Genomic DNA, 22,585 nt, shown 5'->3' with positions numbered 1-22,585 from the left:
AAGATAGTCCCTAACATGGGCTTTTAATTACGGTACAGGGTCTATCCTTTTTGTAAGGGGGGGTGGATGTCAGTGCTGCTAACATCAGATGTTCTTGCTTGACAACATAGGGAGATGTAGCCTTCCTTTAACTCATATATTACTTTTAGAGCTAATGGATGCTGGGGGAGTAGGGAGAATGTATCTCAAGGATGTTTGTAATAACAGAAGATAAGAATTTGGCAGGTTGTTAAACAGAAGGGAAAGTTTGCATTCTAAACTAATTGGAAAGTGTGATTTATGATGTTTAATTAAGGGAGGGAATTGTGTTTAATAATTCGGGGGGGGGGGAGAATTCAGATTTTGGCTTCAGTATGTATGTGCCAAAGCTGTGCAAGTATAATAAAAGTTTCTTTAAGGTAAAGAATGCCTTGAAATTCTTTGAAGTACTGCATTTGTCGGAACCATGACAAAAACAAAGTCCAGTTGCCTCTTGAAAAAGCATCTTTGAGATAACCATGACCTGGATGACTGAGAATCTCCATAGACAAATTATTGAGATGATGTACAGTATATGTTTGATACATTATAACCATTGTTAAATACTGAGTAATGTGAAATGAACCCAGAGTTTCCTAATATATTGCAACCTGTTAGCAGCTGAGTTGACATTGTTTATAACAATATGAAGTATCAGAAATAGAACTTCAGAGAACCTTGACTGATTTGTTTAGACTACAGTGAGTTTCCTATTTGATTCAGGGATTGTAATTATCATTAACTGATTCATATAAACATAACCAAGTATGAAGCTAGAGTTTTTGAAATTTTTGTTATGGATAGCCTTAGTTAATCCTGGTGACATTAGAAAAGTAAATCATATAATCCAGGAAGAGGGAGCATGCAAACGTTAATGCCATTGTCTCTCTGTAATTTCTTCTTACTTGTGCATTTTGTTCTAAATTACACATACAGGCTATGAGTGAAGACTTCAGCATTTTAAGTGTATTGTAAACAATTGTCTTGTATATTTTAATTTCTAAGATAAAGACTTCTTTAACCATGTGTTAGAAATTGTAGTTTGTTATTCAGGTGTAGTTTTTCTTATATGAAATCATGTTTATATTTTTCAGAAGTTGTGTAGGCAACTGTATTGGCACAGCTTGCCCAATATGTCAGGTGCCAACCATGAAACAGGATGTGAAAATAAACAGAAAACTAGACATCATCATCAAACTCTATAGCAAGCTGCAAACTCTGCAGGACAAGGACTTCTTAGGTAAATGAAATAATACTTTTTGAAACCTGGAATTACGTAGCTTGAAAGAACAAAAACATCTTTCAATACTCTTTTTGCCATGTACATTTAAAATGGACTCTTAATTAATTAATTAATCGATGGTGAGGGTGGGGACGAGACCCAAGCGACAGTGGAGAAGGGTGGGAAGCAGAATATGGGTTTCTCGGGTGGGGAAGGCATTGGGAGTCTAGGGACAGTGGGCTTGTATCTGCATTAGGGTTTCCCCCACTCCTGAGGCACCCCATATTCCACTTAACATTCATTTAATGAATACATTGGAGAGAGCAAAGATGACATAATAAATAAGGCAGTTCACTTAAACACACACCCCTCGACATTCGCCCACAATGGGGAGACTCCATTACGATTAGCTGTATTGTTTTCTCTGACTGTTTTTAATCATCCAGCTCATGCCACTTTACAGGAGCTGTAAAGTGAAGAATATATCTGGAAAGGACAAAGAACACAGTGTTGCATGATAAGATGCTTGGAAGAACAAAATGTGGGGCAGTAGCAAAAACTTGATGAAATCATGTTTGAAAAAAAGTAGAGCCACTCATTTTCTATTAATTACCCTTATTGTCCTGGACCTTGAACTTTGGTTTTAAGCATATATTCCAAAAAAGCTTAATCCAATATTCTTGGCTGCCTCTGAACAGCTAACTCCAATAGATTCTCTTGAGACAGATCAAACCATATTTTCTGGATGTAGTGCTTTATTGAACTAAATGTGTATAATTAATAGAAAGTTTTTGACCTCAGTCTTTAAAGATTCTTTCCATTCCCGTTGTGCAGCAGCTTAATAACTATATTGTAATTTGTTACTTCAGGAAATAAATATGAATCCATTAGCACAACGTTTGTCCTTCTAAAAAACAACAATCTTTTTCCCCTTAGCAAGGAGAAAAAATTGTGGCCTAGCTTCTTTAGTCAAAGATGAATATGGTACTTGAATAACATTGTGTAGACGTTTTTTAAATATATAGGTAACCCTTGAATTATCACTGTAATGGACCCTAAAATTATGATCATAAGTCATGCTGGTTAAGAAGATCACTACATGACCATGCTCATCTTTTATACCTTTTTTGTAAGAGTTGTTAAGCAAACCCATTTTAGCCAATGGTCTGGAAGAACGTTGTCCATAGGGTTGCGATGCGTCGGATACGACTTCGCAGTTAACAACAACAACTAACAAGATGGCCATGGCTGTACAGGTGTATCAAGATATTTTCCTTAGGCCTGCTTGGATAGACTCTGACTGAACTTATTTTCTGTTTTTTAAAGAATGTTTCTACCACTGAACAACAACTCTACCCTCCTTTGACCTTTATTTTGAGGCAAACCTTACTTTAACATAATGACAACATGTTATCTGCAAATCTGAAAGTAATCTCAGTAAGAGGAGGAAGAACAGGATGTATTGTACTATGAGTAACCATAATACTCATCTTTATAGTATTGAATTGTGATATAACTTTGCATGGAAACTAGCTCTCTATATATGTGGAACTATGTAGATTCTTTGCAGACGTTTTGGTCAGATATTATACCTAAACTGTCAACTCTACAAATGAGCATGGCTGCAGCCATTTTCCTTCTCATTCTAGGTTGCCACATAGAACAGAGGGAGGGGGGTTGCCCAAGTGCTTTGTTAGTCAAAATAATCTTTTGTCTTGTGGGAACCAAGGTCATCGGCTGCTCCCGAGTCTAGAGACTGGGTGTTGCATAAAAAGACCACCAAATATTGTTCCAATACTGAGTTTGTTCATTCTGTCCTGCCATTTGTCTGCGGATGATGACTAGAACTGAGTCCTTGGTCAGTTCCTAGGAGGTCCTGAAAAGCTTTCCAGAACTTTGATGTGAACTGGACCCCTCTATACGAGATAATGTGTTGTGGTGCTCCATGTTAGCAATAAATGTGGTGCAGGAACATTCTTTGGCAGTTGGAATTTTTTGGCAAGGGAATGAAATGGACCTACTTGCAGAATAAGTCAGTCACGACTCAGATCACAGTGTTTCCTGAACCTTTGGGGAGTTCCATAATAAAATCTCTCCAGGGTGGTGATGGCTCAGCTATTGTTTGGAGTAAACCTGATGTTTTTGCCTGCCTCCGCTTTGCGGTTGCACATATAGGGCAGCTGGAAATATAACTTTCAGTGTCCTTTTTAAGTGAGGGCCACCGGAACTGTCTTTTGAGAAGGTGTAGAGTTTACATCGTGGTGACCAAAACTGGATGCAGTATTCCAAGTGTGGCCTTACCAAGGCATTGTAAAGTGGTATTAACACTTCATGTGATCTTGATTCTGTTCCTCTGTTAATGCAGCCTAGCAATGTGTTGGCTTTTTTGGTAGCTGCAGCACACTGCTGGCTCATATTTAAGTGATTGTCCACTAGGACTCTGAGATCTCTCTCACAGTTGCTACTGTTGAATAAGGTGCCACCTATACTATACCTGTGCATTTGGTTTTTCTTGCTTAAATGTAGAACCTTACTTTTTTCACCATTGAATTTCATTTTATTAGATAGCGCCCAATGTTCAAGTCTGTCAAGATCCTTCTGTATCTTAAGCCTATGTTCTCGAGTGTTGGCTATTCCTGCCAACTTAGTGTCATCTGCAAATTTGATGTGTACGTGCATGGTTGTAATTCCCCCTCCCTCATTTTCTTGCAATAGCACAGCCCCCACCACAATATCGCCATGTCGGCCCAGATGACAAAAGTTTCTCAGGGTCTGGGTCTTTTAGCATTGGCTCGGCAGAGAAAAGCTTTTTGAATGCTGCCTGGCATTCCATAGTCCGTTTCAAGGGTTGGCTGCATTTTGGTTTGTCCTCCCCTTTTGTTTTTAGCAGTTTGATGGTGGGAAGGCCTATCTGAGTGAACAAGGGGATGAACTGTCAGTTAAAGTTGGCAAACCTCAAAAAACTTTGCAATTGTTTCCTGGTTCGGGTAGGTGCCCACTCCAGCACTGCCCGCATCTTCTTGGGATCCATCTCAACCCTCATGAGAGATATGATAGCCTAGGTAATCTATCTTTTCTTTGTGAAACTCCATACAATTAGGCTGTACAGAGTTTTTTCATATGGCTGTGACCAGCTTTATATGCTCCGCTTTCATTTCTGTTTAAATAAGGATGTCATCAAGGTACACTGAGGATGCTCTTTCCAGTCCAAAGGGGAGCACTTTAAACTGGAGGCAGCTTAGCGGGTAGTTGAAAGCGGTTTTCCATTCATCCACTATCTTGATTCTGACACGGTAATAAGCCTCCCACAAGTCTAATTTTGAAGAAAAAAATTCCTCTTGGCTAGGTGGGCTAGTATGTTCTTCATAAGGGTAAGGGCCTACACATTGTCCACGCACACTGCATTCAAACCTGTATAATCTACACAGATGAAGAAAGCCATCCTTCTTTTCTCGGAATAGGACAGGAGCCACCACCCTAGGTTGGGCCAGTTGGATGAACCCTGGGCTAGATTTTTATTGATGGAAGTACACAGCTCATCTAGGTCCCTAGGGGTGATCAAGTAAAGTTTGGGTTTCAGCAACTTGGCCTCTGGGATGATCTTGATAACATAGTTGGTGGGTTGATGAGGAAGTTTATCTGATCCACACTCACTAAATACATCTCTCAGGTCTTGAAATTCTTTTAGTATGTCTGGTGTTTGTTCTCCCCTCGCAGCTGCCACTGCTTCTTGATGGGGGCTCCTCAGGTGACTGGTGCAGTGCTTGGTGCACTGTGGGTGTCTACTCCTTCCTGAGAATTTTAGGAGTTCTCTCCTCTAATCCACCCATGGGTTCCATTTCTTCAGCTATGCTAACCCCAGGATGACTAGCCTCTCCATTCCCAGTCTCTGAGTGGGCTCCCATTTTCATTCCCGGGAGCACAGTGGCAAAAGTGGCCAGGATGCTCCTGCAACTGATCCATCTAATTGGCAGAAGGTGATGGGGTTTTTTAGCCTTCTCAAGCAGATTCCTAACTTCTCCGCTAAGGCTGGGCTAACCAGGCATCTGGTATATCCCGAGTCTAGCAGGGCTTTTAAAGAAGCATCCTGCTCAGTATCAATGTGGTGTAATTCTATAGGCATGGTCACTGGTGTGATTGGCCCACTTACATTGTAGTCTGTGTCCGAGAACCCTTGCTCTTACTCTGGTGGGGTCGGAGTTCCCTCCCTCCATTTGGGTGAGGGGTCAAACTCCATGACCTGGGTGTTTTTCAGGGCTGTCTTCCTAATGCGAGACTGGGATTTGGTGGTTTACCCGCCTGGTGCATGCTCTCCCTTCTTGGCTGGGGTCTTTGCCCTGCATTCAGCCACTCAGTGGCCTTCTTTCCCATACTTGAAGTAAGCAGTGGAACATACCGGCTGGGGTTGAGGTCTGCTTGTTTCCCTCTTCCTCTCTGGGGGGGGGGTGACCTTTTCCAAACTTTGCTGGAGCTTTACCTATTACGGGCTTGGTCAATTTTGGCCTCCTCAATTAGCACACACCAGTCTTGGAGGCATGTGGGGGGGCACTCACAATACAGGGATTGTATAGGTCGTTCTTTAGGCCATCCTTGAAACAGCTCACAAGGATGTCTTCTGGCCAGCTGAGTTGACAAGCCAGATCCCGAAATTCTTCAGTGTACTCAGCTACCGGGCAACATCCTTGCCTCATTGTCATAATGTGATCTTGAGCTTTGCTGTTGGCCAAGGGGACTTTGAAGCATGGTCTTAGGGCTGTCATGAAGCGGTTGAGGTTTTGCAGCTCTAGGACATTTGCATTGTGGAGGCTCACCATCTATCTGGTGGCAGTGTCCTCCAGTGCCAGGCTGACTCTGCCCCCCTTGGTGGGGGTCTCGCAGCCATACTCTTGCATGTAAGTGAGGACATGGGCCAGGAAAAATCTGAGTTGCTGGGGGTCTCTGTTGAATTTCACTCCAAGGGGGTGTGCTTTATGTTCACGTTGGTGACCCCCCTCATCTCCAGCTCTTGGAGTGTTTGCTCTTACAGAGTCCCAAGGCATTGGAGTCCCAGCACTGGTGGCTGCCACTGCATCTGAGGTTCTGTGTCAGTCACAGTGCTCCGGGGAGAGAGTTCTCCCCCATTCACAGTCCGGTCTCATTGGTTGTCGTCCCTCATTGCTCTGGTTAGAGACTCGCGCCTTTAGGTCTTGGAACACTTCCATCATGAAGGGCATCATTTAATCAAGTGAGGCCATCATCGTCATCCAGTGCCTCTAACTCCTCTCCATTTGGGCTGATGGCTGCCTCAGGTGAGGATGACTCCTTTTGTCCTCCTCTCCCAGTCTTCTTCCTCACACCAATGGACCTCCTTGGTTCTGAGGAGTCCTCCAGGCTGGCAGCTCCCTCTGTCCCTTCAGCAGAGGTTGTGCTGGGGTGAGCTTCAGCATCATCTTCCCCCCAGCACTCGATTTCTCCTGATTGCTGCCTTGGTTAGACATCTGTTGCATGGTCCCCACGGTAGGGCGAACACCTCTCCGGGTTGACCACTTTGCAGATTCCACCTAATGTAATGTCCTGCCTCAGCTACTCATTCATGAAAGCACAACTCTTGAAACACATCATTTCAAAAGGATCTTTTACTGAGAGAAAGCGATTGCAGAGAAGTAAGGCGGAATCTGAAGTTCCCATGCAAAAGCCTTAAGCTAAAAGTTCTATCTCTCCACCCCCATCCCAATGCCCCCAAGTCCATCAGGAGCCAATCAGCTGGGATGAAGATATTGTGAGAACTTTGAGCCAAAAAGATGATAACCATCCGTTCCCTGGTACCTTGTCCTTGCTAGCCAGCAGGAGTTAAAACAGATGCCCCTGAGAGTTTTCCCCCCTCCCTAATTCCCATGCAGATACATCAAAGTGAAAATAGAAATGATGCAGAAACATCCTCAGTCCATAATAGCCCATGCTCCCCCTCCCTTTTGAATGGCAATGTTCTGGTAGGGCCCTGACAGTTCACTGAAACAGTGCAGATACAAATAATCCCACTAATAAGAGTTAATATTCTTATAGTATACATAGAACTGAATTTTTTTTCTCCTGTTTCCTTGTCAGATCCTGAAGATAATGCGTTTACTTTGGGACAGAAAGTTGGAGAAGCAGCAGCTAAAAAGAAACAAATCAAAATGAGTTTCAGTCCTCACAGTAGGAGGATGAAATTCATCCTGAAGACAAGCCCAAAGAAATCAGAGCAGCTGAAGAAATCAGTCAAGGACAGTGGGTCTTGTAACTTAACCTCCATCTATGACTTTGTTTCTTCACCTCATGAGAAGCCTTTCAGAGAGGAAAATACACCTGAGCAGGAATATAGGAAAGAACTAAGAAAAAAGAATTTAACAGACTTCAACCAGCTGGGGGACACCTTCAGGGGCCAACAGGGAAACTCCAGTGAAAGCTATAAAGTAGGCCTAAGTGAAAGCAAAGATCCAATCCCCAGTTATGGCTCAAAAAATACCTCAGAACTGAGGCTGATCAACAGGAAAGGGCTTGAAGAGAATGCAGGTGAACTCTCAACAAGCAATGGTAGACCTGTGAAACCTAAAGAGAAGAGTAACAATTGCAATTTTTTTCTTGTGCCTAATGTTGGGGGAAATCTGACTTCTGAAGAGTGGCTTTCCTTGGCAAAGGAAACAACTCAGTCAAAGTGTGACAGGCAGTCTGCTCGCTCTCACATATCTTTGCCTAAGTGTCACAAAACAAAAGAGGGGGCTATCCACCGGAAGTCACGATTGCTGAAAAAGGCCTCAGAGCAGTTTTCCGGGAATTCTGTGGCAGCCTTTCCTTTTAGGGACTATGCAGTTTCTTCCCCATCTCTACAATTGCCTGGAATCACATCACCCCTACAGAACCTAGAAGACTTTGCTTGTGCCAGTGACCCAGAACTTCCAAAAGTCTCCAGAAATTGTGCTGAAAGGCAGGTTTTCCTCAAGAAATTTCCCCAAAACGTATCAGCCAAGAGAAACCATAAAGGGGAGTCTCTACTCCATACTGCTTCTATTGAGGTAAGCTAACCTCTTCTCTGGAATATTTTTTCTCAGTAAAATAACAATTTTTCTATTTTACCATTACACAACAGCAAGAGATATTTCTAAATCATTAAATTCATATAACAGAGTCTACATCCTCAATTTTCCAGAGATACTGTGTTATAGTATATTGTACGTAGTTTCTTTTGCTGTTCTGTGGATATTATAGTCATGAAAAGAAATGCTTTTCAACATTGGGAATGCATGTAAGGCTATTTCAGTCATTAGAAGAAAGATGCTTATTACTTGCTTCTGTGCATTGTAAGGATTTGTGTGTAGAAGCAACCCCAATTGAAATGTTTACTTGTCATTCCCTACAGAAAATAATACTTTTTATCAATTCCTGAAGGCAAAAGATTAGGCACTAGTCTGTTCTCAGGGAGTACATGACACCAAAATATTGCCAATGAAAATGATGTCCTTTGGCTCTCCCTTGGCTTCTATTTCTTGTTCCAATGGGAATTACAAGTCCAGGAGAATTCCAAATTGCATATCAGCTGTCTCAGTTTGAAAAGATAAAAATGTAGCATTTTCAAGATTATCAAACTTTACCTTCTAGGCGGTAGCTCTGCAAATGGGCCGCAGCAGCTTTCTAAACCAGCGACAGCAGGTCTCCAAACGGGTTATCGGGCGGAGGTGCGCGCAGCTCTCCAAAGGTTTGGAGAGCTGCGCGCGCACCTCCGCCCGATAACCCGTTTGGAGACCTGCTGCTGCTGGTTTAGAAAGCTGCCGCGGCCCATTTGCAGGCGGTAGCTCTGTTTTGTTTTTGCGCATGCGCGTGCGTGGATGCACGCGCACGGCTCCCACTTTTTTTTATGTGTGATGGAACCGGTTCCCAGTGGCTCTTTTGCTTTTTCAGGTTGCCGGCCCCTGCTATAGGGCTTCATTTTTCCTTGTAGTTGTTTTTTCCTTGCTGCATTTAGTTTGAAAAGTTTTCTGCCTTTCTGAGGTATTCCTCACTTTTATGGATGAGACTCAGAGTGGCTAGCCCAGGAGTCTTCAATCTTGGCCCTTTTGTGACTTGTGGACTTCAAGTCCCAGAATTCCTCAGCCAGGCACACTGATTTTTAGAAATGAAATTCAAGGAACCAATTCCTTCAAATTGCAAGGTGTTTTCTTGGGATCAGTTGCATAATGAGATGAAATTCCTTTCTCCTAGTTCTTTCCAAAGAAGGATAAGGGTGGCACCAAATAAAGCTGTGGTTGTACCTCCTATAAATCCTTTTCTCAGACATGTGGATATTGCCAAACCAAGTCAAAAATTCCAAGACACTTATACTAGCCTAAGTAAGTGAATTAAAGGGGCTGTGTATGCACATTCATATAGACTAGATGGGAGCAGCATCTGGAAATAGACATGGTTACTTCAGCAGTTGTGAAAGATTTGCATAGCCCTTAATCTTAATCAGCCAAAATGAGGTCAGCTAAATTGATAGGCTGCTGAATCCTGCCATTCAGATGGGGGTACTTGTAAGAGGGAAATTAGGATTTCTGTTTCTTTAGTTCCCACTGGATATTTGTGGGAAATTAATTACAGCTGCCCTTAATCTAACTATCTTGACTGAAGGAAGTTTAACTATAATAGGAATTCATTCTTCCCTCTTTAGTCTTTTCTGGATTCCCTTGTTAGCCTTTCCCTGCTGGTAGAGTGATCAAGAATTTCTGCTAGCATACCACTGATGAAATTACAGTTGATTTTATTTATTGTCAGATTTTATCATGTGTGACCCCTTGTTTCGACACATTACAATAACATCAATTAACAGTTGTTGAGGCCGTCATAAGAGCAAGAACCAGAACTTTGCATCTCCCTCGACACCCAAAGCAGTAAAAGAGGAAGTAGAGAAGAAGACTTCTTGTTAATTCCCTAATTTTAAAAAATAACATTTTCCTTTGAAAATGGAAAAGAAAATGGCTATGCATATTTGTATAGTATTTGTATTTTATTTATTAAATTTATATGTTACCAATCTCATTGTTGTAGCAACTCAGGGCTGCTTAAATATGTAAAAAGATAAATATAAAACAGTTAAAATTAGTAAGGATTAAATAGGCTAAAAGCTAAAAAGACAACAATGGGAATGGAATTTTCTTTCTTACCCTGTCAACCACCTCCAGCACAGAGCACCCCAATTAAGGCTCCAAGCCAGCTGGCAGAGCCAGATTTTAAGACCCTTTCAAAAGACCATTTTATATAGCTATTACAACTTTATATTATCCAGATTGCTTATTTTATTTTATTTTTTGTTGTATATGTCTTCGCAAGCTTTTTAGCCTATTTTAATTTAAGATTATCTTTTAACCAATATTTTTTGTCTTTATGTACTAATATTGTCAATTTAGTTTTGGATATTTTGAATATTTGAATACCAATTCTCTTCTGCTGGTTAATGACCACAATAAAGTTAAGTAAGATTTTATTTATGGTCAGCTTTTACCTGTGTGATTCCTAGTTAATTTCTTATTTTTTTAAAAAAAATAACCTTTTGCTTGTGAAAATGGAAAAGAAAAAAAATGCCAAAGAATACTTTTAAAGTACAATAAACTCTTTTATGAGGGATGTTAGTGGTGATGATTACTATCAACCTATATATCCCACCGTAGTAAACATAGTGAGTGTACAAACTAAAGTCTAAAGAAAGCAAGTAGACACAGACTTAATAAAAAGAAAGAAAAAAACCTTTAGAGAAAGAAACTGTCTTGAAAGGTCAGGAATTAGCTAGAAAGAAAGGTTTTCTGTTTTGTCCTATTCCCCACCCAGCCATGGATTGTTCCATTTGGATTGTACTATTAAATAGCTGCAACTATTTTCTGAATTTTTTATCCAATTAAACTTGTCAGTGTAATAGAAACAGTCTCATGGGAGAGTAAATGGAAATTACATTTAATTTTTCTGGGACTTCATTAATTATCAGATAAATCTATATTTTTATTACTATGTAGGGCTTAATTTACCAAACTTAATGAAAATTAAATGAGTTCTGCTTTTGGATTGTTTTAGAAAGACTGTTAAAAGCATTTAAAATTAAATATGTTGGTGTATTTCAGATCAATCTAAATGGGAATTACAGGATGGTCTTTCCTATTTTATAACTTTGACGCTCATAGTAAATATCTTAAAAGCACATTACTTTTTAGTTTCATGCTTCTTGATAATGTACACAAAGAAGGCTGGGTAACTTACAACAGTTCATTTAGTGACGGTTCAATATTACAACAGCACTGAAAAAAGTGACTTATGACCATTTTTCACACTTACAACTGTTGCAGCATCCCCATAGTCACATGATCAAAATTCAGACACTTGGTAACTGACTCATATTTATGACAGCTGCAGTGTCCTGGGGTCATGTGATCACCTTTGCAATCTTCTGTCAAACAAAGTCAATGGGAAAGTCAGATTCACTTTAAAAATGTTAATAATTTAACAAATGCAGGGATTCACTTATTTATAGCAAGAAAAGTTGCAAAATTGGGCAAAATTCATTTAACAAATGTCTCACTTAGCAAAAAAAATGTTGGGCTTAATTGTGGTTGTAAGTCGAGGATTACCTGTACATTCATTTTTACCATAGGGATTCTTCCCAACAATGATAAACGTAGCTTAACCTGTCCTTCATTTTATTCCATACTTTCACACAGCTATTTTGAAATAACATATAATCGTCATTCACATTAAACTTAATAATACCCAGATATTTTACTTTGTGAAGTGTATATCCGGATTATCTCAGGGAGCACCTGCTGCCAACATCAACTTCCCATCGTCCTGTGCGCTCCCACAGGGAGGGCCTCCTCAGGGTCCCGCTGGTCAGGGAATGCTGGCAGGCGATCCCCAGGGGAGGGTGTTCTCTGTGGGCGCGCCTGCCCTATGGAATCAATTGCTGGTGGAACTCCGGATCGCCCCCGACCTTCATTCGTTTCGCTGGGACCTAAAAACCTGGCTTTTTGAGTTAGCTGGCTTGGACTGAGGGGTTTTAAGGTTTTTAAATTCTAATTTTAAATTGTGGGGCTATTGATTTAATTTTATTTTAATTTTTATATTGTATTGTTTTAATTTTGCCCTGTAAACCGCCCTGAGTCCTTCGGGAAAAGGGCGGTATATAAATTGAAATAAATAAATAAATAAAAATTAAATAAATGTCAATTTCACCCATTTCATAAATGTTTCTCATCTTAATGAGGGGGTCAGGACAGAAATAGGCATAATGAATGAATGAATGAATGTTTAGCAAGAGTGCATGTCTGCATTAATGACTGCCAGACTTGTATTGAGAGAGGATAGGTAACTGACACGTGTTACAAGGTGGACTGTGAATTCCAAGTGGAGGCAGACCTGTGGCTAAAAATCAACACCAGTTGTATGTGTTAGTTCTTCCAAAGGTATGTTAGCATGATTACAGTTAATTTGGGTAATCATATTTTTGTCATAATTATCCTAGACTTGCCTCATTTTTTTAATTCATAGAATATTTCAAGAATTTTTCATAATGGAGAGGGAAATTTAATTTTAAAAGAGGAGTAAGAAAGGGTTGTAACAATTACATAGTTCTGTCAGAATCCATTTTTATCTCATTTCTAACTCCCTCTCTCTGCAAAATCCAAATCTCATGAGGGAAAGAGAAGACAGGGTTGTTAATTGCCCATCTCTATCCCTTAGATGCAATGTTTGTTTATTCAGCCTGCCTGGAGGCCATTACAAAAGACCAGGGAAGAAACCCTCTGAACTACAAAGGACAAAGAAAGGGGATGGGGGTGGAGAATCTGGTTTGTATCTCCGAATGGAATGTGAAGGGGAGGAAGTAATAATATTGCAAATGTACTGGTGTTTCTCTTTTCCCATGAGGTGTTTGACACCTGAAACATGACTGATCCGGGACTGACCAAATGGACTGAGGGGAGGGGTTTTTACTCGGGGACACTTTAAAAGTATCGATCTGTGAGACAGTTTTCAGATCCTGTCTATCCTATCCACTGTCATCTATGTTTTAGTGAAAGTTCCTGCTTGGACCAACTTGTCTGCAAGAGTTTTTCTTTCCTAAGATGTAGATTGGAGTGGGTTCTGACAAGTTCTCCAGATGAGGGAAATAAACCAAAGAACTCAGAAATCAGAATATCAATTACTTTAACTAAAATATATATTTATCATGATTTAATATAAAGAGTGATTTTTAGAAATTTGTATTTCTAAAAAACTTTCTCATGTTTTACTTTATTCTGTTGGATATTTGATTCCTTCTTCCATTACTGATCTTCCTACTTTTTATTTTGGGTTTATAGATCTTCAATAAACTTAAATTGATTATTAAAGTTTAATCAACTTTAATGCTTTATGTGCTCGTTTCCTTTTTCTAGGGTAATCTTTCTGCTGTTGAATGCTTGTTGAAAAAAGGAGCTGATCCCAACATTAAAGACTATGCTGGTTGGACACCACTGGTAATTTAAACGATTCATTTCTTTCATTCTTCCTTTGTTCTTTATTTCACTCTTGTTAAGACTAAGTGATATAGGGGATGATTTAGATCAGACATGTCAAACACAAGGCCCGGGGGCCAGATCCGGCCCGCGAAGTGGTTTCATGCAGCCCACGAAGCCATCCTGGAAACAGTGAGGGAACGGCCCCCACTGCCTTGGCCCTGGCCCAGAGACCCTCCTTCTGCGAGAGATCCTCAGATCTGTCCCACTCCTGCCCAGGCCCCCATAGGCACCCTTGATGCGAACGATGTAGAGCTGGCCATGCCCACCCAGTAAGCCATACGCACTCTGGCCACGCCTACCCAGTCCATACCCACCTGGCCCCCTGAGAGCAACCACAATGCTGATGTGGCCCTCAATGAAATCAAGTTTGACACCCCTGATTTAGATGAACCTTTTCTCTCAGTTTGCCCTGAAAAATGAAAAACTTCATTTGTTTTAATAAACTCAAATAGTTTTGAGATCCTCTTTCCCTTGCTTTTCCAGTTATTTGTTCCTACATTGTTCTGTGTGAATAAAGCTAGTTTCTTTCTTCAGATGAATTTCTATTGCATTTTCATTAGCAAGTGAAATGGATTTTAAAAGTCTAAGCAGAATCTGGAAAGTGGTAAAATACATTACGGATAGTTATTTTGTTAAAATGTGTTCATTTTTTTCTGCCAGATGAAGTTCAAATATAAGCTTTTTTCCTTTGCTCATAGCAAAGATTCCTAGAATGATTAATTATACCTGCAAGCTATCTGGGAGTTGGTCGTGATAGTAACAAACAAAAATCTGTAATTTAGTGGCATCATTTTCCTGATTTATCAAATTCAGTTTTTAGTTGAGCCAATTCTTATTCTCTCTCTTCTATATTTTCTTTTTCCAAATTCAACATTTAGCATGAAGCCTGTAATCATGGACATAAGCAGATCGCTGAATTACTGATAAGACATGGGGCACTGCTGAATGTGACTGGGTATCAGAATGATATGCCACTTCACGATGCTGCCAAGAATGGACATATAGAAATTGTGAAGCTGCTGCTTTTGCATGGAGCTTCTCGAGATGTGGTGTGAGTAACTACATGAACTTGTCATCTGTTTTTGAACAAATGAATAAAGATTCTTTTGCACTCAATATTCCCCCCCTAAAAATACACTCACATAAAAATGTGGATTTTCATTTTTTAAAAAAAGTTATTTAAGTTTAAGAAATGGGCACTCGTACTGTATTAAATTTCACAATAGTTTTTACTACCTGAAAAGTTGCAGACTAATCCTATAAGATTTAAACAGGCTTGCCTTAATTGAATCTATCCTTTCAGTCAAAATATATTTTATTGGAAAAATGAGTTTTAACAATTAATTAAATGAGAGAATGTGATTACTGGGCTGATTCAAGAGGTCCAGTTTGAAGATAATAAAAATGTGTCTCCCTTGGAATCCGCAAATTCCTATTTTCAAAAACTTTTCTTTGTCTAGCGAAACCTGTGAAACTACAAGCAGAAACTATTACATGAATTTGTGGACCTATTAATTGCTCCGCTTGATCTAGCTGATTTTTTACAGTTAATCTTCTGCATAAATTAATTTATATTTTATAGCCTTTTTGTGTGTTTGCTCCCTTGAATTTCTTGCCTATCTTGCTTCAGAGTTGATCAAGTGACATGAAATATTAGCTCTTGGAATTTGCAATTTCACTTGTTCATAACATATTTCATTGAAATTGGCTCTTTTCCATATTTTCCTACATTTTATTTATTTATTTATTTTAATTCCATTTATATCCCACCCTTCTCCGAAGACTCAGGGCGGCTTACAAGCTTAGCATGCATAATATAATTAACTAGCTTCTTTATTTTTTTAGCAAAGAATGAATCTGACTTCAAAAAGTTTCAATCCCACTAGCTGAAAGCTATTGAAAACATTTCTAAAGATGAGATAATGTTGCTTTCCTTTGCTTTGCTCAGATACCTTCTGTCTGCATGCTTTTGGAGAATCATAGCTCATACATCCACATACACAATGCCGGGGGTGTGGGGGAGGTGGAGCTAGCTTGAATGGACGATGGACGCTGAATTTCTGCCTCCTCCGGACCATCACAGAGAATTAATTAAGAAATATAACACCCAATTAAGGACTAAGAAAATTTAAGAGATTATGAAATGTGAGTTACTTTCCTTGCTTTCCTCCTGAAGTTTGGATTGTATTTGATTCGGTTTTAGACATTCTCCCAGAGAAGCTTTGAAAGGATGTTTGACTAAGAGATTTCAGAGGCTTTTGAAGGCTGATGGGGAGAGGAGAGGCCCTATGATTAAAGACTGATAGGAGAAAGAATTTGGAGAGAGTGTAAAGGAGTACAACTGAAAAGATAATAGCTGATTTATAAGTGTATGGTGTGAAGGCCTGTTACTCCCTCCTTCCAGTTGAAGTGTTGAGATCTGGAGAAAGTGAAAATATTAAACACCTTTAAGACAGCCTTGATATGGCGTGTGTCATAAAGGTAGTTGCTGCCTTTGGATTTTTTTATTTCCATCATGTCGCTTTCACAGAGATAAGTTGATAACGACAAGACAAAGGGAGGAAGTGACGTGTATGGACTATAGACTGTAAAAATTCTTAGAAGGTTAAGAGCTCTTTTTGGTGGTTGGATGTCAAAACGCAGCCAAAGTGCAGAAAGTGTTTGGCAAAGACCCAAAGCAGGCCTTACCTTCAGATTTATGTCTGATTCGAGTGGAAAAAGCCTTAGAAATCGATGTGAGGGAAAAATCGCCTGAGAAGTCACTGAGTCAACCAGATAAACTTGATATTCTCTTACAAGAGATAAGAGAAATGAAGATAAATATAAAAGAAAGACAAATATAGAGGAAGATTTGAAGCAAATAAAAGATAAAATGGACAAAATGGAGGTAAGAATAACAGATCTGGTGAAACAAAGTCAGGATATGACATGAAATATTACAGAAGTGAAGACCCAGATGGGAGAACATGGTAAGGTGTTAAAAAGTCAGACAAGTATGATGCATCAGGTGAAAAAGGATTTGATTGAGATATGTGATCGTCAGCGCAGATCAAATTTACGTATACGTGGATATCCGGAGAAAAGTGAAGAAAATGAAGGAAAATTGATTCAAGCACATAGACAATGGCATCACTTCTATCCCCTGGGAGCTTGATATCAGACGACAAGAATGAAATCTTTGAGGTTACCTGTTTGTGGATCCAGAGATCCAGAGAGAGTAGAAATGGCCTTTGCACTAAGAGTTGGCCCCTTGGCAGGGCTGAATTCCTGCCCTTCCGAACACTAAATAAAATTTTCATAAATATTTTTGTCCATGTAAAAATGTTCTTCTAAAAGGATGCGGATGATTTGCAAATCATATAAGTCATGTGATTGTTCACATTTTTTCTATCACCAACAAAGATGACAAAACAACAAATGTGGTTTTCCTAAATGTCATATATAAATAAATAAACAAATCAAAGAATCTAATGTCAGTCCTCTTCGATTCTTTAGGATGTCCAGTAAATTCAGAATAAGATATTTTGATGACTTTGTTTTAATTTTAAATCCATTAAAGCAAATTTAACATATTTAAAGCCTGCAACCTGCATTCATTGATGTTACATTGTTAGGTGTTTCGGTTCTTTAATCCATAACCCATAAAAGTCCCAAAAGTTGATTTTAAACTTTTGCTTTTAAATTTTTGTTACAAAAAGAATGTGGCCTTAATTTCAGATAGCAACACCAGCAAATAAATTAACACCTTGAGTTTCTGAGATGCAACCCAAGCATCTGGCCCACACTTAGACATTAAATAAACACTTGAATTTAATATATTTCCATTCTTATTATTTATGGAGAGAGAAGCCAAGAAAAATCTTATAAGTAGTAGTTACTATGTATATATTTAAGATTCCAGGACTTCCACTTTTGCCCGTTGGCGCTTGGTCACGGGATTGCAAAAGCTCCACTTCCTCTTTTCGCCCTGCCAGGGGACCCTAAATGGGTCTAAAGCTGCCCTGAAGAGGCAGAGAAGAGAAGGGGGGGGTGCCCCAGTGATTCAGGAATGACAGCAGTTGTCCCATTCGATTGGGAAATTCCTTCTAACCCAACAGGAGAAAGGCTGGCCCTATCTTGGTAATCAGCCCAAGCCACATGCATCCGAAGTCCACAAGTACTCACCAGAACATCGGTGAATAGCGTGCTGAAACTGGGTGAGAAATTTGATCTTCTCTCTCTTATTTTATATCCTGAATTTTTGGAAAAGATACCTCATGAAGCAAAAAGTCTCCGAAAGTGAAAAGCAGGGGGAGCTTTGCCCCTCTCTCCCACGGAAGAAAGCTGCGAATTAAACTATTAAGCAGGACAAAAACATACTGTTGCTGACCTCTAGTGGTAGAAGAGAACATAAATGTTTTCCGGATGCCCAGAATGAGATAACCTACTTCTCTTATCTTTAAAAAGAGTTAAACAAAACATTCTGGGCCAGCCACAATAAGCAAATATTATAATTTGGATGATAAACACCTATTGACTATGACTTTAAAGCTGTTTTCAGAGAAAGAAAAAAAATTGAATTCTAACTATCATGGAATCTCAAGAGCTTGCAAAAAGAACTTGTCAAGAAAAACCAAATACTTTTCAGGAGAAAATGCTCGCTATGTTACAATAATTCAGACAATAATAGCTTTAAACCACAATGAAATTAAAAACAACTTTGATGACATAAATGGACATAAATCTTTACATTAACCTCACAACATAAGAATTTTCAGAAAATGAAAGAATCTACCAATGGAAGGTATTGTGATTTAACACAGATGGAGGAAAACTCTCAAGATGTGACTGAAGCACTGGATCTGGAAGAGATAGTCCACACCCCAGAATTACAAAATAAAGCCGAAGATAAGAAGAAAAGCCTGACAAAATGGATTACAGAGATACCAAAAAATCTACAACTTGAGAGACAAAAAAAGATAAAAGAAATTAACATCTTACCTGATTTGTCTCTCCAATCCTTAACAACATCCACAAGAAAATGGCAAGACTTTAACTGAGTGGAATAGATGGATCAGAAAAGCTGTTTGGTGAAAGAAAATGACTAAAATCAGATTCAAGGGATTAGAAGATTGGACCTATCGGAAGCAATTTTTAAAGAGTAAGCATTTATTTGAATATGTTTAAAATATAATATGGTCTGCCTAACCAGTAAATATTGAATGGAATAGAGTTAAAAGATGTATATTTTTATGATATGTGAAATGTAACTGTCTTATCAGATGCAATTTTTAAAGATTAAAGTATTTGATTGAATATGGTTAAAATATAACATGGATTACTTAATTAGTGTCAGGACCTACTTCACCCACATCTTAAGAAAGCAGAACTCTTGGAGACAGTTTTTTCCAAGCAGGAACTTTTACTAAGAAATAGGAGATAGCAGGCATAATAGACAGGATCTGAGGGATTCCTTTACAGATCGATATTTTTAAAATGCCCCCAAGCAAACTCACCCCACAGTTCATTCAGCCAGTTCCAGATCAGCCAATCTCCAGATGGCAAGTCTATCGTGGGAAAAGAAAAATAACATCAGTCCGGTTCCGTTTGCAGCATTATCATTTCCAACACTTTTCACACCTCTTCGGAGAAATAAACCAGATCCTGGAGGGTTGTATTTCTTCCCCCCAACCCCTTTTTTAGTTTCCGGGTAAATTCAGAGAGAATGCCTAGTATAGATACTAGGGTTCTATACTATAGAAAGCAATTGGTTACATTGTAATGGATAGCAGACAGGTGAATGAACAAAAGTTTACATTTAATGGAGGAAGTGAAAGCAATAAAGCCCCATGCCTGTTCCCTTTCTCCCTTGGGAATATGGCAGAATCCAGGAGACGGTGAGATTTGATTTTAGCTCAGAGGAGATAGTTAGAAATTAAATATAAATGGATTCTGGCAATTAGTAAACATTGAATGGAATAGAGTTAAAAATAAAAAATGGGGGATATAAATGAATTTTAGTTTGAGACATATGTTTGTCTTTTTCTTCTTTTTCTTCTTTCTTATTCTGAGTAGTGTTGCATTTTTTTATGATATGAGAAATGTAATTGTTGGGAGGATTATTGTGAGGGAAACAGATTAGATATTTAACCGTAAATCAACTTTGAGAAAATTTTAACAGATAAAAATGATTTCAATTTTGTGGGGAAAAAGTCTAAATGAGAATGTTGAAAACTGGACATATAATGCAACCAAGAGGACTAACTAGAAAAGAAGTTCTATATTTATGCTATTACTAATTGGATAAATGTTAGGAAAATGTTAATATTTAACCTCTTTGTTATTAAAATACTATGAATTGTATTAACCTAATATTTGCAAAAGAAAACAATATGGGAAGAAGAGAAAATCAAGGAAAGCTCTTATGTAGAATACGATATGATAGAAGTTGACTATTAGTGATTGTTGTGAAATGTGAACCCAGACAACATGCAATTTACTAAGCACTAGGTTGTTTTTAAAAAATCAGTAAAATATATTTTTTAAAAAAGATACCACCAGCAGTTTCCAACAGAACATTTTGGCTTCTAGTTTTAGGATACAGTTTTTCTATAAAATTAAATATTCATGAGCCTCACATCAAAATCCAACAAGACACAAACATGCCTGGGAACAACATAAAGTACCTGTCTGCTATATATTGACCCTATCAATTATCAGGACTTTAATGGAACTATATAAAGACTGTCCGTAGAACAAGGATGATGTTCTAACAAATGTTCACCTCACATACAAAGAGGGGCGGTGGCTCAGTGGCTTAATGATGCTAGAGATGGTCCCTGCTTCAACAGTTTGAATTGTGAGCTCGTCACTTGCCTCAACTTCTTTTTTTTTTTGTAAAAAGTTTATTGTTTTTTTACAATAACAACCTTAGTGCCTGGTGTACAGCGTGTTCTCTTGGTTCATATTTTTTTAAAAACAATATAAAATTAATAATAGTTAATAGACAATAATAATTAATTTTTATATTTCCATAATTAGTATATCAATTAATAATATAATGCCTTGATCTTCTCTTCACCTATTAGTATTCTCCTACAACATTAAACATATCTAATTTCTAATATTTGATATTTTCCATATATAAATGATTAAATAAAAACATTTTCTTCTATATTTATACCAACAATAGTAGCGTCCATATATAGCATTTTTTTCTTATCAGCTTGTGTTATTTTTATAGGAGTCATTGATTCACCATATATCTTATTTTCATAAATTTTGTTTAACTCAATTTCTCCATAATATTCAAATAATTCTTGTCAATCATATTTTCCCAGTATTGAACATCTAAATATCCAAATTTTCCATTTAAATATATCATCCCAGTATTTCCATATTTCATATATTATAGAGATACTATACTACTTATTTATCATAACATCTTACTAGTCAATTTATATTTCACTTCTGTTTGTAAACATTAGTTAAATCACTGTATATCCTTTTTTCCAGAGTTCTTGTTAAGCCTAATTTCCCCTCAATATTTCAATCATTCCTTAATCCTAAATCTTTTCAAACTCAATTTGTCTTTAAAATTCAAACTTTTCCTTCACTTACAACATCCTAATATTTTTACATTTTGTATCTTATAAAAAAAATACCATATTACTTATATCTCTTATCCCACTTATTCTAAAGTCCCTTTATGGCCAAAGTTATTTGTTTATTTAGCCATATTCAAACAAGTGTTTACTCATATAATATTTCATCTTGTAAGGCGAATCCAGTCTCTTCATCCCGTCTCTAATCTTCTTCCTTTGCCAAATTGTTTTCCAAATTAATATTTTCAACTTGTCCAGTTCTTGTATTTTTGTAGTTATTGTTAGGAGAGGATACATAGTAGATAGGATGTATGCTTTTTGTCTCCCAAACAATGATTCTCCTGGCAGTATCCATTTTGTTAAGTCTTCTTCTCAGGTTTATTTTGATGTTCTAATGCATAAGGTATGTTTTCCATATTTATTGTTGTATCCAAGTCTTGTAAGTTTTTTCTTGTTTGTATTAAGTTATAATTTCCTTCATTTGTAACTTCACTAGTTAAGTCATTGTTTTCTAGTTCACATTCTGTTGTCTGGATTGTTTGTTCATTCTTTACCATCATTCTTTGGATGTTTTCTGATTGTAGATTTAAGTTAGAAGTATATTCACTTACATTATCAAAGTTACATTTAATCTCCTCTTGGTTTAGGTCTGTTGTAGTTTGTATATGTTGTAGCATTGAATAAATTTCATCTTGGAAAGTATTTGTCTTGTCTTGAAGTGTTTCTAAAGGTCTTTGATCTTTTAGGCTAAATCTTTCAGGAGTAGATATTAAGTGTGGTTTTCTATCATTTTTGATGAGTATGTCATATCCATGTTGTCTCTCCCTTTCGAGTTGACTGTCATAAATGCCATAGTCTCTAATTAGCCTTGTCAAGCTAACCAAAACTCAAAATCCATACAGTCCAATTTTGTATAGTTCTTGTTTTTATATATAATTTTTGTAATCCGCTGTAATTTTCAGTTGTCAAGGTTTCAGTAAAATCAATATTTTATAACAGTTCTTTTTTTTTTCAGGAGTCAATTGTCAATTCAATATATTTAGCCAGCTTAAATCCTTCCTGTAACTTCCCTTCTCAATAATTTGTCATAGATCAAAGTTTTTAAACTGTTCATAAATTTAAACTACAATCAAAGTGTTTCTTTTTCTTCAAACATTTTCCAATCTTATAGCCAGCCCAGTATATAATCTCTTCTCTGTTCCTTAGCAACTATCTTCTTAAAGATTATT

General features: G+C 37.9%; 1 protein-coding gene across 1 annotated transcript in view; it reads left to right on the top strand.

Annotated features, from left to right (window-relative positions):
- BARD1 (BRCA1 associated RING domain 1) overlaps nt 1–22,585 on the top strand; it is a 99,649-nt gene that overhangs the window by 15,511 nt on the left and 61,553 nt on the right. Inside the window, exons 3-6 of the mRNA XM_081330604.1 lie at nt 1,113–1,258; nt 7,325–8,271; nt 13,651–13,731; nt 14,652–14,824. Of these exons, the coding sequence (XP_081186730.1) occupies nt 1,113–1,258; nt 7,325–8,271; nt 13,651–13,731; nt 14,652–14,824 (1,347 nt within the window). The remainder of the gene's footprint in view (nt 1–1,112; nt 1,259–7,324; nt 8,272–13,650; nt 13,732–14,651; nt 14,825–22,585) is intronic.

Source organism: Vipera berus, assembly GCF_964194415.1.
Source record: "Vipera berus genome assembly, chromosome: 1".
NCBI lineage: Eukaryota > Metazoa > Chordata > Lepidosauria > Squamata > Viperidae > Vipera > Vipera berus.
The sequence above is the reverse complement of the archived record's forward strand: the minus strand, read 5'-3'. Positions and strand labels throughout refer to the sequence as shown.